At 44.7% G+C, this 19703-nt stretch overlaps 2 protein-coding genes across 3 annotated transcripts; one reads left to right on the top strand and one right to left on the bottom strand.

Moving 5' to 3' along the window:
* Positions 1-470: 470 nt before the first annotated feature.
* Positions 471-10528, top strand: rab3il1 (RAB3A interacting protein (rabin3)-like 1). Of its 2 annotated transcripts, XM_061721690.1 has the most exons (12): positions 471-575; positions 807-1097; positions 4979-5162; positions 5286-5381; positions 5862-5939; positions 7055-7288; positions 8397-8525; positions 8614-8726; positions 8938-8961; positions 9307-9406; positions 9491-9557; positions 9648-10528. In XM_061721690.1, exons 2-12 carry the CDS (start codon positions 919-921, stop codon positions 9731-9733), a joined length of 1290 nt encoding a protein of 429 aa, XP_061577674.1. In that variant the 5' UTR covers positions 471-575; positions 807-918; the 3' UTR covers positions 9734-10528. The 2 variants fall into 2 exon arrangements, with proteins under 2 accessions (XP_061577674.1, XP_061577675.1); XM_061721691.1 differs by lacking the exon at positions 8938-8961 and having other exon boundaries at positions 474-575.
* On the bottom strand, positions 10267-19436 carry epx (eosinophil peroxidase). Its single transcript, XM_061721716.1, is given in 14 exon segments — positions 10267-10928; positions 11021-11117; positions 11228-11311; positions 12302-12466; positions 12546-12757; positions 12835-13072; positions 14020-14190; positions 14282-14540; positions 15485-15745; positions 15747-16091; positions 17331-17537; positions 17629-17758; positions 18919-19051; positions 19196-19436. Coding segments are annotated over 14 exon segments (2400 nt in total). The 5' UTR covers positions 19236-19436; the 3' UTR covers positions 10267-10870.
* Between the last annotated feature and the right edge of the window lie 267 nt (positions 19437-19703).

The raw sequence follows: 19703 nt of genomic DNA, 5'->3' as shown, positions 1-19703 counted from the left end.
GGGAGCGAGGGACTCGCGCACCTCCGGTCACTTGATGTATTAATCTGTTTCTGCAAACAAAGCTGCATTGTGAGGCCGGGTCCGGTTAATCTGAGGAAGTCTGGGGGCCACAGGGCTCGCGGCCACAACCAGGCCATTTAAGTGAATGCTGAAGAACTGACTCAGTGAAACAAATCTCTGCAACAACTGGTCCATCCGCTCGGAGCTGAGCTCACATGTGCTGTCACTGCGTCCAACACAGCTCAGAAAACTTCATGTTTCTTGTGTTGTTTTCTTTTTTTTTCTTTTTTTTTTCCATTTGAGGCACCATTGAGTGTTTAATCATGGAAAACTCTGGGACAGGTGTAGACTCTGCGTGGGACCCCCTCCGCTGGAAAAAATGTGCATAGCTGAGTTATTACTGGTGGGTGTTAGTGATTAACCCTTCCTGTTTAACCGGGAGACCGAGAGCAGGGCGAAGTACGGAGAGTTTAGTCAGCTAAGCTCTTAAGATAAAGATTATGAGAGCCAAATTTCTGCTGCTTTTGCAGTTTTTGTTGTGCACTGGCAACCGTGAATAAGTGTTCTCCATCTAGGTGAGTATACTCTATGAATTCCTATGTCCTTAAGTCATCCTTAAAAGGTAAAATCAGCTTTCTCCAAACGACTTAACTTATGTTTGCACGAGATAACTCCAGATGAGCAAATTTGTTGAGCAAGACATGATGCTAATACAGGAGACTGACTCTCTCTCTAGTAACACGGACGTTTAGTTTTCATTTGATTTCAAACTGCATGATCTAACTCTTCCTTCCTCCATCTGTTAGGTGCTCAGTAGCCACATGTGTCAGGGTCATCTTAACTATTTCATAAACTAAACCTGCACCAGAGACAAGCATCAGCTTCTGAGGAGTCTCTGCTCTACCTGGCAGGAGACACATGGATGCCTTCGAGGGAATCCACTCCGTCCACATTTCCTCGTCCCCACCGTCCTCAGCTTCACTGAGCCGGGGCTATGAACTCATCAAGGCCGGGAGGTCTGGGATTGCTGTGTACTCCTCTCCAGTATTCTTTGGGACACCTGAGTTGGACAAAGGGGAGCGCTGCGCCGTGGGACAGTAAGTGTGGTACTCTGATCTCACGTGTGGACCAGGATGCTGGATGGAAATAAACAGGCCAGACTAAGTTCACCGTCATCGCTCAGAAGCCTTTAACATGCTGATATATCGAGTATATTTATTTACTTCTGTCCAGACTCTGGTCCAGACAGATACAGTGGTTTAAAAGTTGTTGGATGAGCATGTTTTGCTTGTAAAATCTCCAAGTACAGCCACGTTGACCTGTTTGTAGATCTATGTGGGCCTCTGGTTGATCTTGCATTCGTTACAGATGAGGTCCGACGAGATATGAAGGTAGATTGAGAGGTGAGGGGAGGGAATGAAGCAACCTGCACTGTGAAAGTGCATGTGGAGGTTACATAAGAAGCACCGGGCTGCTCAGTAATGGTTTCACTCACGTTGACTGAATAAACGTTATGATGTTTGGTTAGAAGGTGACTCGTGAGGTGTGAGGAGCTGCACTGATCCCAGGTGTGACAGGAAATCCTAATAATGTATTCTTACTAAAAAACTTCTTTTAAATGCTATTTGTGACCAAGTTATACAGCGTGCAGGACATTGTACAAAAAGTCACACATTTAAGTTCACATTACAAGAAACCAGATATTTTATTTCATGGAAAGTCTTTGTCCTCGTGTTTTATTCACTATTTGAGCTTAAAATAGTTACAGCTAAGCATAATTACACTGTTTAAAGCATATTTTTTCACAGAGTTAACTTAATATCACTTAATTGCCCTGAAGGCCTTTATTATTACCTTATAGTTTTATTTTTGCCTTTGTGCTGTTTTATGAACCTTTGTTTGGACGTATATGTGACTGTTTCTCAGTATGAACTTATTTTGTGGGGTTCTTAAGGCCAGTCTGGCTTCATCCTTCACGTGAAGTGATCTATCCGACCACACAGCAAATCTGGACCAGTTCTACTCATTTGATCACAGGAAACAGAAAAGTGAATGAAAGAGAAGCCGGAGAGAGAGCAATAAGGCAAGGCAAGTTTATTTGTATAGCACAATTCAACAAAAAAGTGCTTTACATCAACATTAAAAGTGGCAATAAACAGTAAATAACAAATAAAATGAAATAAAATGATAAGAAAAGAGGTAAAATAATAAAAAGCACAAGTTGTTAAAAAGTAAGGGCAGTAGAGTACAGCTGGTAGGTATTTAATTTATGCTTCAGTGAACAGTAATGTTTTTAGGCCTGATTTAAAGGAGCTGACAGTTGGAGCAGACCTCAGGTCTACAGGAAGTTTGTTCCACCGGTGAGGAGCAGAATAACTGAACGCTGCCTCACCTTGCTTGGTTCTGGTTCTTGGGAACCACAACAAACCAGATCCAGATGAACCTCAGGGGTCTGGGAGCTTTATAGGAACTAACAGGTCCAGCATGGAATTTGGTCCAAGACCATTCAGGTCTTTGTAGACCAGCAGTAAGATTTTAAACTCTATCCTTTGACTCACTGGAAGCCAGTATAGTGATTTCATGACCGGTGTAATATGGTCCTGTTCCCTGGTGTTTTGTGACCACTTTATGCCCACTTTTGTAAATGTCGGTGTTTATTTGGGTTTATTGGAGCTCCAGAGAAGCTCTTGTAAAACGTTGCCCTCAGATCCCCGTCCAAGTGTTGTTTTCCTCCTGGACGGGATGGGTCGGTCTGGCAGCTGGGAGTGGAGCGCTGTCACGTGACCCGCCAGAGAGGAGGGCAGAAAAAGGCTGATTTATGGTTCCGCGTTACACCAACGCAGAGAATACGGCGTAGGGTACGCGGCGACACTAACCGTACGGTGCGCGTTGCCGCGTACCTTACGCCGTACCCTACGGCGTAAGCTCTGCGTCGATTTAACGCGGAACCCCATAATTCAGTCTAAAAAGGAAGAGACGTCTGTTTTCTTACGCAAAAGAAGTGACAAGGAAGCATTAAAAACGATATTCCTGGGAAGGTGTTTAAGCCTTTCCCGGTTTCCCCTTTTGTTCCTGTTTCCTCCGTTTTTCCCCCCCTGCCGGCTGTGCTGCGGCTGTCGTCGCTGAGCGCCTGACGTCAGCGTCCGCATTCCTGCGCTGTGATTTAAAGCTTCGGCTCTCCTGAAACTCGGGTCGCTTCTTCCCGAGTCTCCTGCGCGTCTCCGGGGGTTTCTGTGCCCCCCTTTGGGAGGAAAGTGCAGGCGAGACCCTGACAGGGCAGGAGGAACAGCGGCTCTCCCGGGACACCGCTCCGACTCCAAAAGTTTGTACTGAAGACCCAACTAGGCTGCTTTCATAATTACCCGTGCACAGTCGTAAATACCGCGAGTTTAGTCTCTTACTGCACTTTCGTAAATTGGATAAAACATTTGCATCAGTAGAAGCTTTAATGGAAACACAATATTGATTATGGGATTGCTCTGCAGCACCAGAGGGCCCTAAGCGAGGGTTGCCAGCCGTCCCTAGGAATACGGAATTGTTACGTAATTTAATTGGGAATTAAAAGTTGCGTTTCGTATTGAACGGACATTTATTATGCTCTTATTTATTGATGTCATCATATACAGGTGAAGGTCTGAAAATCGGAATATATTGCAAAACTTCATTTGTAGTACATTCAACTAAAGGTGAAACACATATTATTTCCCACTACATTCAAAGTGAGATATTTCAAGCCTTTATTTGTTATAATTTTGGTGATTATGGCTCACAGTTTATGAAAACCCCAAATAAAAAATCTCTATATTATGAAATCAATAAACAATTCAATCATCAAAATGATAACAAATAAAGGTTTAGTTAGTTTTGCCTTTTAAGTTGAATTATTGAAATAAATTAACTTTTACACCATATTCTAATTTTCCGACCTTCACCTGCATGTATATTCTACATCTGGGCTGATGTGGACATACACAGCATAGGAGACTATTTCAGTTGCTAGTATGGTTGGTTGTCTGTACAGTCATGCAAATTCAATGCTACTTTAAACTTTAAATCAAAGCATTTTGTTTTTTCAAATAAAATAAATACATGCATATGCAGTTTAGAAGTTTTGGGATGTCCCTTTTTTTTGGTGCCTGCGCTGCTGAAATCAGGGCGTCCCTTATTTCTATTTCTGAAAGGTGGCAACCCTAGTCCAAGCTGCGGCTCGGGGCCCTGTGGGCTCCTCCATCATTGTTGTGGTTTTAACATGTGTTGAGCATTAGTGCTGGACAGATGTGTTGTGTCCCAGTTTAAAAAAAAAACACAGTCACAGGAACAGTAAACTTTTAGACATGGTTGGTGAGGGATGAAGAAAAGCAGGTTCTGATGTCTGGATCTGACCGAGCTGATCCGGATCCGGGGTCCTGACGTTGTGCAAATATCAATTACGAGGGCCTCAGTTATTGTTTGTGACAGTTGTTTGCCGTCATAAGGCGGGAGTCATGAGACAGAAATACTAACTGGCTATTACCACCAGACCCACGTAAACATGCAGAACCTGGACCATTATGAATGGCTTTAGTGAACTGTCTTGGTCGTGCATGGTTGAATGGTCTGGTTTCTGTTTTAGTGAGCACGTAATCAGCTAATTTGAAGCACCTTAAACCCTGCAGCACCACGAGCCCGCCCCCCAGGAGTCGGGTTTGAGTGTCTGTGCGGATTCTCTGAGTTCATGGTGATAATAAAAGGCTTGAGTCGACACAAATGGACTTCCTTTTTATTGCTTCTCGACGACGTTTCACTTTCCATCCAAGAGGTTTCTTGGGTTCAGACTGACTGAACTCCCCAGCGTTGGTTGGACCCGGAGAGGCTCTCTGGGTGGAGGGTGAAGCGTCTCTAAGGCCCGAGACCAAGATCAATAACAACGCTTTGTACTTGACCGTAACCTGTTTGGAGTCGATTTATATTTGTTTCTTTTTTTCATTGACATGTGAAGGCTGGTAGATCTGGATCCGGCCCCAGAGTCCAGGGTGGAGGGAGGAGGCCAGGGCGGGCCCCCTTCGGGCAGACCCAATGGCGAGCTCGCCAGGCTCCGCAGCTCCTCGCTGGAGATCAGAGAGAAAGAAATCAGAGAAAAAGGCTCGGAGATCCTGAGGGACCAGCTGGATGCTGCAAAGAAGGTGTTGTAACCTGTTTCACGCTCACATACGCCGGCTTCTTGCAAAAGATGGTGTCGGGGGAGGAATTGTAAATGTTCTGTGCAGGCATACGTGGTTGTGAGATGTTTTTCCTCCACCTCCCAGGAGCTGAAACTAAAGGACAAGGAATGTGAGCGCCTGTCTCGGGTCAGGACTCAGCTGGAGCAGGAGCTGGAAGAGCTGACGGCCAGCCTGTTTGAAGTCAGTAAAAATAAATGCTTTTAGATCTCGATGAGGAAAGTGATGCTGTAGAAGTGAGAGCCAAAAAAAAAAGTGTATGTCACAAAAATATTTGGATGCCAGGTAGAAATTAGAGGAGTATTATGTTTTTCTGTGTTTAGAGGGACACAGGCGACATGTGGTAAGATACAGCTGTATATTTATGGTCCTACTACCACAAAAGCGTTTTACTTAAAAGATATACAGGTCAATGAGAACCCTGCGAAGACAGATGCACCAAGTATCCATCTATTTTAAAAGCAGACAGCGTTTGTGTTTGATCCCGCGTCATCGGTCAGCTGTGCTGTCGTGTTTGGGTTTGCTTCGCTGTCGGAGAGGACACTTCTCCTCGACTGTGAGACCCAACAGTCTCTACAACAGCTGCACTCGTGGTTCTTTGCATGAAACTGTCACACACGTGGGCTTTATTAGATTTTAATGCTTCGTTCATGGTTTCAACAGGAAGCTCACAAGATGGTGCGAGAGGCTAACGTGAAACAAGCCGGAGCAGAGAAAATGCTGAAGGAGGCTCAAGGGAAGGTTGGTGAAGTTGACTCAGTTGTGTCACAAGTAGGGATGCATGATGATGGGTTGGAATACCTATAAATGTATGTTTTATATCAATATCTTTGAAAATTTCAAAATCACTCGCAATCCTGTATAAATCCAGAAATATACTGAATTCCAAGGCCTTGCATTTGCTTTACTACTCATTGATTGTTCCCTATTTATCTTACTGTGTGGAATTGTGGGGATCCACCTTTAAAACCACCTTAAATTCAATAATAAAACTTCAAAAACGAGCCATACGTACCATCAATAAGGCTGATTACTACGCTCACACAGATCCACTTTTTCTAAATTCTCATGTTATAAAATTTTATGATTTGTTTTATTTTAAAATCATGCAAATTATGTTTAAAGCAAAATCAAAAATGCTCCCTGACCCAATACAGAGGTTCTTTTCAATTCAGGAGACTCGTTACAATCTTAGAGGTGTCTAAGATTTCACAGTACAAATGGCTAAAAAAGTTATGAAAAGGAGATGTGTCTGCATCACTGGAGTTAAATTCTGGAATGATGCCAACATAAATTTAAAAACATGTCATTCTTTTGTTGTATTTAAGAAAATGGTTTGTAAAGCTATTTTTGAAGCTTATAAGTGCAATTGACCATCTGTTAATGTTTCTTTGCTTTTCTATTGTTTCTTTGCCTTTTGTTGTTTCTTTGCTTTTCTATTCTCTTTTTGGTTTTCTGGAGGTCGGTAGCCAAAAATAGAAAGTTGGTACTATAGGATAGGCTTTTATAAGCAGTTTGCTTCAGCCTATGCCTTTTCAGTTATTGTTCAACACATTTTTTTGGTTTTGTATGAAAAGTTAATGCTGTGTACAATGTTTTTTTGGTGTTGTTTCTTGTGTTGCAATGACTGAATAAACTTCATTCATTCATTCATATCTTTTTGGTTTGCAGCTAAAATTGACTCCTGACAGTGGTTGAAAAATAGAGCAGTTAGATTGTCTAAACATATTATTCACATTTAGAGGTTGAATGCATGCTACGGTACTCCGGTCTACTCCAGCACGTGGACGCTGCGAGGATGAACGTTCAGGGTATCCGGGCAGCCGTGATCCAACGTTTCTGTGTCCGCCTCCCAGATCGACGTTCTTCAAGCCGAGGTGACGGCGCTCAAGACTCTGGTGTTGACCTCCACGCCGTCGTCGCCTAATCGCCAGCTGCACCCCCAGCTGCAGTCTTCAGGCACCAGGGGAGCGCACAAACACGTGGGCGGGCACATCCGCAACAAGAGCGCCAGCGGAGCGTTCCCCACCGCTGGGAAGCCCGAACCTCCTCCGGTTGCCGTTCAGGCCGCAGCTAAAGAAGACCGGGAGGTAACTTGATTGTTGTTTACACCTTCTGTGTCTTGTTCAAGTGCGTTTCGGATCTTGCGTTTTCTCGTGTCCCGACTCTTCTTCTCTTCTTTACTAAACTTAAGTTCTTTTCGCTCCTTTAGCCCGCCTCCCTCACGACTAACCTACTCCTAACGTCTTCTTCCTGTCCGTCTCTGGTGTTTCCTTCTTCCTCAGCCGGCTGTTCCTGCTCTCCTTTCTCTGATTTTCTGCCTGCTACCTGGCCAGTCTGTCAGTGTGAACTTTGACCCCCGTTGGCAGGAGCAGGGGGAGGGCCTCGCTGCTGGCGGCACTCAGGTAGCTCCACTCATGCTTGTAAACGCTGCGAGCACGCCCTGCAGTCATGAGCCCTTGCTCTTCCTCCCTGTAAAATAATGCACAACTAAATTTGCCTTAAAAACTGTAACTGAGCTTATTCTTAATGTTGCTCTTAGGTGAACATGTTTGTTTCTATTTTAAACCATAAAGTTTTAGTTTTTACTAAATAGTATTGTTTCAAAGGCTCATATGCTTAAGTTGAAAGTATTATTCAGTAAAACATTCAGTCTGCTGATAACTGCATTCATGACGGCTACATGCAGGTTATCACTGATGTAACCGTATCTCTGTACATGCCGTATGTTTAGAAGTAATTACAGAATATCCAGGGATGGAAATGTTTTTAATGTTCTTGAAAGTGTGCATCAGAACCGTTTTATTCTGTCCTCTTGTTAGGGAGAGGCACCATGCTGAAGCTCTCCTCACTTTAACTAAATGTGCAGCTTTTATCTGTGTTTTCCTTTTAACTTGAGGTCTTGAACTGCAACGTCTTCCCCGACTGGGGGTTAGGGTAAGGTTCAGTTTTATTGGTCAGGGCCGGTATAATATAGAATAATTTCTGCCAGGATGTCAGATTCTTCTTGTACGAGTTGTTGGTTTTTCCAGCCTTTAGGAATTAGAGGCAAGACTCTTGAGCAACAGCAAAACTCTGCTGAAGCGTCCGTCTCTGTCACTTCCTTATTTTTCTGGCCACATCCCTCTTTTAAGATGGTTAAAGGGAGTGATTTCTAACTTCTTCTCTTCTTTTCCCGCCCGTTCAATCCCTCCGCAGATGGACTCCATCCTGTTTGCAGAGTTCCTGATGTGGCGGGAACACCCGAGTCTGGACAGGTCGTCCGCCTTCCTGGGCCGCGTTTACAGAGAAGACATCGGCCCCTGCCTGTCCTTCACCAGATCAGAGGTCAAACCCCGACTGCGTCTGCGAGCTACGTCTGTCACGCAGCGGCGTGTTCAGTAGTGGTAACGCTGTCGTCGCTCTCGTCTCACAGCTGTCCCAGCTGGTCCAGAGAGCCGTGGAGAACAACTCTCTGACTATTGAACCCGTGGCCATGTCAGCGCTGCCGATGGTCAAAGCCACGGCCGTGGAGTGTGGAGGCCCCAAGTGAGTGACCTCGTCTGCAACGGCCGTCTCTCCGTCCTGTATTTCACCACTTAGTGATCAAATCAATGCTGATATTCACTTGATTTGTTGTTGGTGTCGACTCATCTGGTGAATAATGATCGTAGTTGAAACCTTCTCACTATTTCACCACAGTAGAGGTTGAATCAGTGGGCACATTTCTAATCACTGTCTGATCTAAACTCTTTTACAGTGGCTTTAGAGCTGCAGTAGAAACGTAAGTGGACGAGGAACTGTTCACCTTTCAGCCTTCCACTAACTCACACTTCTGTAGCATGAATGTGGTCTGCCCATCCAGCTGTGTTTAACAAATCCTTGAATTAACAATCTAAACTGGACCTTGCACGTGTTTGGGTTTCCTCATCTTTCTGTGACTAACTTTGTTATTTTGCATCTCCATTTTTAAAAAGATTTCTTTTCTAAAATGTTTCCTCGTTGAAGTGTCATCTTGTTGCTTCGTTTATACTGAGGCAGTAAATACAGGCTGTGTGTTTGGTGGCACCTGTTTACTGTTTATTGTGTTGTAGCAGTAAAGCTCTGAGCTGATCTTCTCCGCTCGTAGGAAATGTGCGTTGAGCGGCCTGTCGCGGCTCTGCCGTCATCGCATCAAACTGGGCGACAAGGGGAACTACTACTACATCTCTCCCTCCAGCAGAGCGCGGGTAAAGAAAAACAATGTCCTTAAGAGGTTTCTGATACAAACGTGAAAAGCTGCAGCATATGCATCTCCATGTTTGTCGTTCCAGATCACAGCTGTATGCAATTTTTTTACTTATATCCGGTACATCCAGCAGGGCCTGGTGAGGAATGATGGTAAGATCGCCTCTTTTGGTTCCTCCTGTACCCGCCGGGATGTTGATCCGATGGCTAACCGGCCGGCTTCTCTGTTTCATCCCTGCGCAGCGGAGCAGATGTTCTGGGAGGTGGTGCGTCTTCGCAGGGAGATGTCTGTGGCCAAGTTGGGTTTCTACCTCACGGACCAGGGCTAGAGGACCCCATGGGCAATGCAACGCCCTCAGCGGACTCTGATTACACAAGTCTGGGGTAACTGGGAAATGCAGTAAGAAAATCAAACGATAAGTGCAGGAAAAAAAAAAAAAAGTGTTAATGGGGAAAATATGAGCTCAGCAATGGTGTTAATCCACCTGCAGCCTGCTGTCCTCCAGGAACGGCCTTTATTTTAACTGTTAAACTGAAAGCTAACGCAGCGGCTCATGCTGGAGGCGTCGACGCGTCCAACTACTATTCAAACAAGCTCTGAGTGAAAGCGGTTTATGGAGTTCAGCTGGTCTCTTACCTCAAGTGTTGGAACTATATTTCTGTTTTCCCACATGGCGATGGTTGTTTTTGTTTTTGTTTGTTACTATTACAGCGCCCACCGACACCCAACTGCACCCAGGCACCGGCCTCAACATCAAGTCTTTTAGTTTGGCTTATGTGTTTCTGCACTTCCTGCTCTGCTTTGTAACCAATCAGATGACCACACCACAGCACTCACAACAGAGATTTACAAAGAAAAAAAAAAAGCTTTATTAGACGTAATTTCAATGTTTCCAATGTAGTTTACGTCAGCGATGAACAGCCATATTACAAAGAGATTACCTCATAGTTTAGATTTGGGAATCATCCATTTTTACAGAAATCTCGCTGGTAAACATGAAGAATTGTTAGTGCAATAAATGCTTGTTTGGTATGTTCTGGGTTTGAGGTCCACGGCCTCGGTGTGATGATGATTACCTGCGTAAACACTCCATTAAACTCCAGGCTTCGTGGCCTGACCATGACCTTGGTGCCGTGTGTCATTTCTCCTCATCGTGGTTGCCAAGTTCAACCCATGGCCAGGGTTCTGAATGGGGTCAGTGCTGGGAGCCGCCCGGTCACCTTGGACCAGGGACAACTGGGAACAGTTCAGTCGCGGCCGGCTCAGAGGCGCTTTATGCTCTGAAAATCCCGGTTTTGGAACAAAAATTGGAGCGAGATTTTAGTTTCCGGATTGAAAAGGCTTCTTAAGACGCCGTTTTTTGTGGCCTCCGTGTAGAGATTTGACTTATTACTCACAGCGCTATTTATTCAACTTTTATACATGAAGAGGTTAACAGTAATGTCACAACAACGAGAGTCCTTGATTAACTGCTTCTCTGGCAACATTCAGCAGGGATGAGCTCTTCTGTCTTTGGAAAATATCTGCAGAAAACAAAAATGGGTCGTTAAACATCCAGCCAATGTCAGATTTTAGTTTCAGTAAGTACTCCAGTCTAGAAGTGCAGTGTTTTTACCTCCGGTAACAGATCATAATCAGCCCCAGCATGGCTGCTCCACCGACCACCACCGTCACTGCCGTCACCATGGAGACGGCAGACAGCGAAGAGGATTCTGGGTCGCAGCGGATCAGAACCGACATGAGTCACGTGTTACATGTACAACAGAGGAATTACGTAAGATACTCAGTATAATAATATAAGAGTCTACCTGCTTAAACTGACCTGAGCAAATGAACGACCCTGCTGTGTTGACGCACTGCAGGGAGGGTGGACACGGAGGAATCTGCTCCTCACATTCATTCACATCTACAAAGAAGATTTAACAGAAAGAAATGAGGAATGGGAAGGTGGTCAGTCCCTGGCGCTGATGGAAAGGAGTTAATATTGGAATCAACTCAATTCCACAAATATAACATCAACATCCACTGTTACAGGGGGTGACGGGGTGCGCCCCCCTCGACAGTAGGCCTGTGTTGAAAAAATCGATTTCCCAATTGTAAATCGATTCTCATATTAATTCCTAAAAATCGATTCATGTCTAAAGATCGATTTATTTTTTTTCTTTTCTTTTATTTATTTTTTTCCATCATTACATTATAACTTTTGGTTATTTTTTTGTTTATCCCCAAAAAAGGAATGTTTTGTTGGACACGAGAATAACTGGTGCCATGTTTTTGCCTTTAAATATGTTTAAAGGTATGAAAACATTAAAGTGTTAGGTTATAATTGCATAAATTGTCTATATTTCATTACTTTATATACTGTCTTGGGGTTACATTTGCAAAAAATGCAAAAACCAAATGGTCAAAAATTAAAAACCAAAATAGACCGAAAATGGAACAAATAAAAACGGAATGTGGGAAAAAATAAAACCGATTTCATCCTTCGTCTGCTGCCCTGGATCTGTTTGGTAATTCTGACCCACATGATGTTTCTGTTTCAGTTCTATCAGCATTCTGGGAGCGGATTGGTCCTTACAGCATCATTAGCTGCAATACTTGCTGTTTAATCTCAATATAATACTAGTAGTAATATTTTGCATAAATACAGTCATATAATTCATGCAACTGCTCAAAAAACAGTTTTAATAACACTAACCCAAATCAATATCAACATTTGAATGGATCCCCAGCCCTACTCGACAGTACTCCACCCTTACAATCCCACATGGGTAACGGTACCCAGTCTGCAGACTCCCAGCTCTGTCTCATCGACCGCCCCTCCCTTACTGCCATCATCTTCACGGATCCCTCCATGAACTTCACCTGGACCACCAGGACTTGGTTCTCTCTGTACCTTGACATGTCGGTGGGGCGGAGCTCCACTGCTGGCTGTTTGGATCACAGCTGACCGATGAAGAACCCAGCAGCTTGAACCCGGACCGACACTGGTAGAGAACCACGGCGTTGCAGAGCAGGGAGTAGCCGGAGTGAATCCTGGGTATTGGACCACAGCCGGGATCTTAGGACGATCCCAGGGAAAACATGAGAAAGCCTCCCGGGAGATGATTGTGAGCGTGTCCTCTTTTCCACTCCCTCACCTGTGTCTGGTTCTTTCCAGGGGCCGAGGTCGAGGTGAGGGATGAGCGGGTGGGAACAGGCCAGCATGTCCTCCGGGCTGTCGGTGCGCGAGAACGGGTCTGCAGGGACGTGGGTGATGTGGCTGTTGTCACAGATGATGCGGGACAGCGAGATGGCGTGCAGCTGTCTCCTCTGGGTGCTGGTGAACACCCCCTCTCGCTCCCACCAAAACCTTAGTCGACAAAGACGGATGCAAATGTCACCTCTGGCATCCCGTTGGTGGTGACTTCAACGTGGTCCTGGTCCTACCTGTCCCCGTCCCTCAGCGCTCTGAACTGTTTGGCCAGAAGGCAGGAGAGGAGCGGGCCTACTCGGCCCCCCGGCAGGGCGGGCTCAGAGATCGCCCCCACCCACACGTCGATGTTACCTGGAGTCCCGTATAAGAGCTGGAATTTGTGCGCCAAAGTGAAGTTGGCCAATATTTCAGCCAGTTCTGATGTGGTGTTGGGAACGGAGAGGCCGCAGAACCTTCGCCACGAGCCGTATCCTGATGGAAGAGGGAAAAAAGAAGGAAATGAGTCCACGAGGACCCATGTTGACGTGTGTCAGCTGCATTTAAATGTCCTGGAAAGTTTCCTCACACATGCACCCATATTTCTTCTCAAGTAGAAACGGTTCTGGGTTCTTATGGGTACTAATGAGGATCCCTGCAGCGTTCTGATGGATCAAGACCACTATGTTTGATCTACAGGACTGTCTCAGAAAATTAGAATATTGTGATAAAGTTCTTTATTTTCTGTAATGCAATTTAAAAAAAACAAAAATGTCATACATTCTGGATTCATTGCAAATCAACTGAAATATTGCAAGCCTTTTATAATTTTTAATATTGCCGACTATGGCTTACTGTTTAAGATTAAGATTCACAGAATATTAAATTTTTTTTGAGATAGGATATTTGAGTTTTTTTAAGCTGTAAGCCATGATCAGCAATATTAAAATAATAAAAGGCTTGCAATATTTCAGTTGATTTGTAATGAATCCAGAATGTATGACATTTTTGTTTTTGTAATTGCATTACAGAAAATCACAATATTCTAATTTTCTGAGACAGTCCTGAAGACTGTCATTACGAGAAGAAAAAACTAAAACTAGAAGAAAAACTGCAACCCAACATTGTGAAAAATGGATAATTGGATGCTTTTTGAAGACATTTTTTTCTTAATTCTCTCAAAAATGCAGTGAACAAAGAAACAATAAAAACAGAATGATGTTAAGAAGTTGATCACATGTGGAGGTGTGGTTCTTCAAAAAGCTACCTGCACCCTTTTTTACCAGGAGGGATAATTGCCTGGTAATGACATGTATTAACTTCTGTAATGTCTGATGTACTGTTCACTTCAAGATGTGTTTTCTAAGAGAATAAAATAATCTCATGGCGAGGAGGTCGAGAGCGCAGCGATACAGAAACCACGAGGAAGGACAGCTGGCTACCAGGTAGGCCGTGGTCTCGGCCCCTCTGGAGGTTAAGGGCCCCGAGGTCCAGAGGCATCCCTCCCTGCGCCTGGAACAGCCTCTCCGTCAGCTCCTCCACCATCATCTGACCGGGAGTCTGCAGTTTGGCCGGAAACAGCAACAGGCCCCGCAGCACAGGGTCGACCCCCCCTGGAGACCCCACGGGCAAATGAAATGCAGATATGAAAAGAAACCAACTCCGCTCGTGCAATTTCAGAGGAATGACAACATTTCTATTTACCCTCCTGCACAATTCTCCAAGAGGAGAAAAGGGAGTGGTGCAGCGGCAGCGGGGGATACTGGGGGTTCAAGGCGTACCCTGGCCCCAGCCGGGACACCACCGGCTGCACGGTGACGTGGGCGAAACGAAACGCGGCAGTTGCAAAAATGTTGGCGATGCTGGGGTCCACGTCAGGATCGTAGCTCTGGTAGGGGGGCATCAGACGAGACATGGCGTTCTCACCAAGGATCCGAGGCAGGTAGCGCTCCCACGTAAGCACCTTGAAAGATGAAAAACCAAAAAACCCTTCATGAGACCTTGGGCCCTGGTGAGCTTTATCAGGGACCGGCTTCGTCAACCACGATGCGTCACTGAGAGGCATCGCAGGTCCTTCCTCACCGCTGCCATCAGACTGTTCAACCAGGCATGATCACAGTAGTAATGGACAATAACAACAAGACGTGCAATATCTCCCTACACATCCTACCTGCTTTTTTTGCACTGTTTTTCTTTATTTCTCATACTGCACTACTTTTTATTTTTCATTCCAATGTATATACTGTTTATATTTTGTAATGATCTATTTTTTACTTTCTTTACCTTTTCCCTGCATGTGTGTGTTGAGTGTACTGCTGCTGCACAAAGTGAATGTCTCCATTGAGGGAGAAATAAAGGACAATCTAATCTAATCTACCATATTTTCTGGACTATAAGCCGCTACTTTTTTCATAGGTCTTGAACCGTGCAGCTTATACAAAGGTGCGGCTATTCTGTGGATTTTTCTTCCACCGCTCGGGACGCTCTAACCGGAATTAGAATCAAAACTAATACAAAATAAATGCAAAGAAGAATACACTACTTCTTCTTTAGCAGATAGAAGTAGGTAGAAGCAGATTTCAAATAGATAAATAGATAAATAAATACGGGTTATTTTCTCTTGGTTCTGTCCCGTTTTAATCAGCAAAGTTGCTGCCGTGTTAAAAGACACTGTTAGGAAAGGATCTATTTAGGTACAAACATGTACATCATTTACAGTTCAAAATCCTTCTGTACATGTAGTAAATATCTAATCTAACAACATGTATATCTGCGGCTTGCATATCTTTTTTTTATTAGAGCGAATGCGGCTTATATGCAGGTGCGGCTTATAGTCCAGAAAATACGGTAATCTACTCTAATGAAAGCGTTGAATGTCAAACTCTCAGGTGCAACTGCTGCAGACACCTGCTGAGCGGCTCCTATGATCTTGCGGGCCTCCTGATACAAGGTGTCGGGGCTCCAGTGAGGGTTGAGCCGGTGCAGATCCTGGACCAGTCGGTTGTGCTCCCTCAGGAAGAGCGTGTGCAGCGCGATCAGCCCCAGGTGTTCATTGGCTCTGGAATCACCTGTGAAACGAGATTTATGAACAGCAGCAACTTCTGGAACCCGCGAGGAGATGATCCTCGACTTCGTTCCCTCCCTCACCAGCGTGGAAGCACGACGTGGTCTTCTCTTGGTGTGGAGATCTGTCCAATGTTCCCGGCGAGGCAGCGTTTCGGGGGCCGCAGGGGTCGAGGTGAGCCTGCAGGCGAGGCAGGAACGGCATGTACGCCAGCCCCTCATCCGAGTGCTGGAAGTTGACAGCCATGGAGCCCAGAGGGGAGGAGTGGTTCCTGAGGGCGGAGGCCAGACCGGCCGAGCTGCCGTACACCATACTGGCATCCACGAACGAGCTGATGGCGTTCAGCTGCTCGCGGGGGCGGTGAGGAGGAACTCCAGCACCGCAGCTGGGAGCGGAGCGGAAGAAGGGCATGCAGCTCTGGAGGCCGTTACGAGGGTCGGACGGAGGGATCTGGGGGGGAAAGTTTCATGTTCAACAAGATCAATCACTGATAAATGCACAAACTATTATTCTCGCAGTGGATATACGTCCATCACGAGTGATCAGGTGTCAAAATGGATTACAGCTCATTTGTATTCCTTTATTGGGGTTTTGTTATGGCCGTGGTGGTTTCTGGATGACTATGAACAATAATTCTTCACAATTTTAGACAGATGTGAAAAACTCAGTCTTTGTGAGGAGTCTCCATGTGCTCGTGTCCATGTATTTCTGCTTCCTCCCACAGTGTTAGAGCACATTTGTTTGGTTGATGTTGGTTCTGAATGGCCCACGGCAGTGGATGCGACTGTTTGTTTGTCCACATGCGACCCTGTGATGTGATGAATACCGGTCCAGGATGTACCCTGCCTCTCGCCTCAAAGGTGCTGGGATAGCTGCAGAACATCCCCGAGATCCTTAACAAGAACAAGCAGGTATAGATAGTGGAGTCCAGAAAAATACGGCTAAATTTACTGCCTACCGACTCAGAACCCAGAAACACTACACACACATACGGGGATGACGGGTCATACACCGAGATTCCTTCACTTTAAGGTTTTAAAACAGTAGCAGCCACTCAAGTTAGTATGCCATGTTTAAATCCTTTATTGTATTACATACAAACATCATAAAAATGATCTGATCATGTAGAGTCTAAGAACAAGGCAAATGCAGTCACCACTGAACAAGATATAACTCTTTCCCTGCACCAGTATTTAACAGAAAGAAGAAAGAAATGTGGGTAACAATCAGCAGGGGACCTACAGTGTATTAGACCTGACATTAAGGTAGTTTGGTTGTCTGGAGGATTCAGTTGTGTGCTAACACAACGCCAAAGGGGAACCATATCAGCAATGGTCTTAGAGTAATTGTTGTTTCACATGAATTTGGTAAAAGGTTATAAAACCATTTCCAAACAATTTAGAGTTTAATATTCTACAGTGAGAAAGATTTTTCACAGATGTACAGTACAGACATCTTCTCATTCAAACAAATGGGGAAGTGTGTCCAAACTTTTGGTCTGTACTGTAAGTCATTCAAGATCATCTCCCGAGGAGCGGACGTGCCGACAAGTTTCCCCCAAAGTCAGATTACACAATGCTGATTGTTTTTACTGCGCAAGCGTTTTCTTTAAAACACATTTAAAGAAAATGCGCGCATACACACCACAAGTCTTTGAAAGCAGTGGGAGGAGTCAAGAGTAAGCCCCACCTGAATGGGGAAGCAGGGCGTGTCTCGGATGCAGGTCTGGGAGCAGTCGGCTCCGGTCTTGAAGGCGGCTGTGCTGGCACTCTGAGGCGTGAGCACCATGTCGTGGTCGATCCACTGCCCCCAGTCCACCAGCAGGTGGGACAGAGTCGAGTCTGCTGAGATGTTGTCATTGTGAGTGAACAGCACTTCCTGTGACACGAGCCGCACCTGGAGGACAACCAGGGGGAAGGAGCGACAGGGTCGACAACAGCTGACAGGAGGGGGGGGTATCTGAGAGCTGCAGGGTTGGGGGTCTTACTGGGGGCAGGCTGACGTTGTGGTAGGTGTGATTGGATTCCCATCCTCGTGGCATCCCCCACACGTCCTCGTACTCTGGAGGCAACCAGCGGGAGTACGGGATGTCTGCAGCTCCCCATCTTGGATGTTGTCTGAACAGAACAACACAGAGAATTTGATATATACCTTACCTGAAATTATAGCTACTGTTGAAAATGAGATGAAACTTGTAAAGAAATGGTTTGATGTAAATAAGTTATCTTTAAATATAAGTAAAACAAAGTTTATGATTTTTGGGAACCGTAAAATAGATAAGGTAGTTAAATTGAGAATAGAAGATACAGAAATAGAAAGGGTGTTTGAGACAAAATTTTTAGGTGTCATCATGGACCGTAAATTAAATTGGAAGATGCATATTAATCATGTCAAATCTAAATTAGCTAAATCGATAGCCATATTATACAAGGTAAAAGATATGTTGAACCAGCGTGCTTTATATATTTTGTATTGCACTATGTTTATTCCCTACATTACATACTGTTTAGAAATATAGGGGAGTGCATATTTTACCCATACTAAACCGATCTTTATTCTTAAAAAAAGAGCGGTAAGGATTATCACAAAATCAAGTTATAGAGAACCATCAAATGAACTATTTATTAAATTAAGGGCATTTAAATTCATGGATTTAGTGGAATACAAAATAGCATTGATAATGTACAAAGTGTTCAACAGTAAAATACCTAGTAAAATTGTAAGCATGTTTAAAATAAGAGTAAGTAGATATGAGCTTCGAGGGAAACGTCTGATTGAAAAACCAAAGTCTAGGACTAAAATTAAAGATCAATGTATTACTGTAAGGGGTGTAAATATATGGAATGCACTTGATGAAAAATTGAAGATGTGCCAGTCGATTCATGCATTCAAACGTTTGTTTAAGTTTAATGTGTTTGAAAAATATGAGGGATCCAGTAGATGATACTATTACGGAATTATGTTCGGGATTGTGTAAACAATATGATTTATTTTTTGTACTATGTTTTGTATGTTTGATCTGAATAAGTTGATCATGTGAGAAGGGTAGGCGTAAATAAGCAATAGCTTCAGCCTATTCCTTTTTGGTTAGGTCTCTCTCTTTTTTTTTTTTTTTTTTTTTTTATGTGAACTAATGCTTTCAGTTGGTGTCTACATTAAGAATGACCTGACCGAAATAAATATATTTTCATTCAAATATATTTTAATTCATATAAAAATAAAATAAACAAGTAAAATCTAGTAGTGGCAGCATTAATCTGTTCAAATCAGCTCTGACCTGTTGTTGCACTCGCCTGTGATGGACCGGTACCGCTCGGACAGGCAGTCAGTCTGGCAGGTGGGGGTCTGCAGCTCTGCTGAGCAGCCGGAAACCTGAAGCAGGTTCTGCACGTCTGCATCACTCAGCAGCTCTGAAACGCAGCAACGACCGAGGGACTGAAACACTGAGGCAATCTCATCACAACAGCCATCAGATCATTTACCTTGAAAAAGGTCAGAGAACCACGGCCACTTTCTTTAAAACGATTAGAAGCTCAGATCTGTGAGTTATTTACCGTAAGGGTTGGGCTGAATCATGGTGCTGGTGTAGACCATCTCTCTGATCAGCTCCACCGTGTTGTCCAGCAGCTCAGCAGCCCGTACCTGACTCCTGCTCCTCGTCTCTATCTGCTTAAACTGGGCCAGGAGGTCGCTGGGTCTCAGAGCGCCTTCAGACAAAGACTTCTTCACCCTGGACGCGCCGACAGCTTTAGTGCCGTGGCAGAGGTTTAAGTCATGTGTGAAACAGGATTTTTACCTTTCTTTGGTGCGGGTGTAAGCAGCGTCGGTCAGCTCGATCCCCCTCTGAAGAGCTTCGTCAACGTACGCCGACCCTGGATACACAGCTCCTGTGAAGAGACAGACGTGAGGCGCTTCTCAGTACGCGCTTGTTCCGATGAGGATGGACAGAAACCCTACCTGAGGTGTTGTCAAAGACTCTAAGTGAGCCGTGCTCTGGGAAGGATAACAGGACAAGACCAAACCCGACCAGAGACGCCGACACCTGAAATAAAACATCCCCGT

This window comes from Cololabis saira, chromosome 5 (assembly GCF_033807715.1).
Source record: "Cololabis saira isolate AMF1-May2022 chromosome 5, fColSai1.1, whole genome shotgun sequence".
NCBI lineage: Eukaryota > Metazoa > Chordata > Actinopteri > Beloniformes > Belonidae > Cololabis > Cololabis saira.
This window is presented reverse-complemented; position numbering and strand designations above follow the sequence as displayed.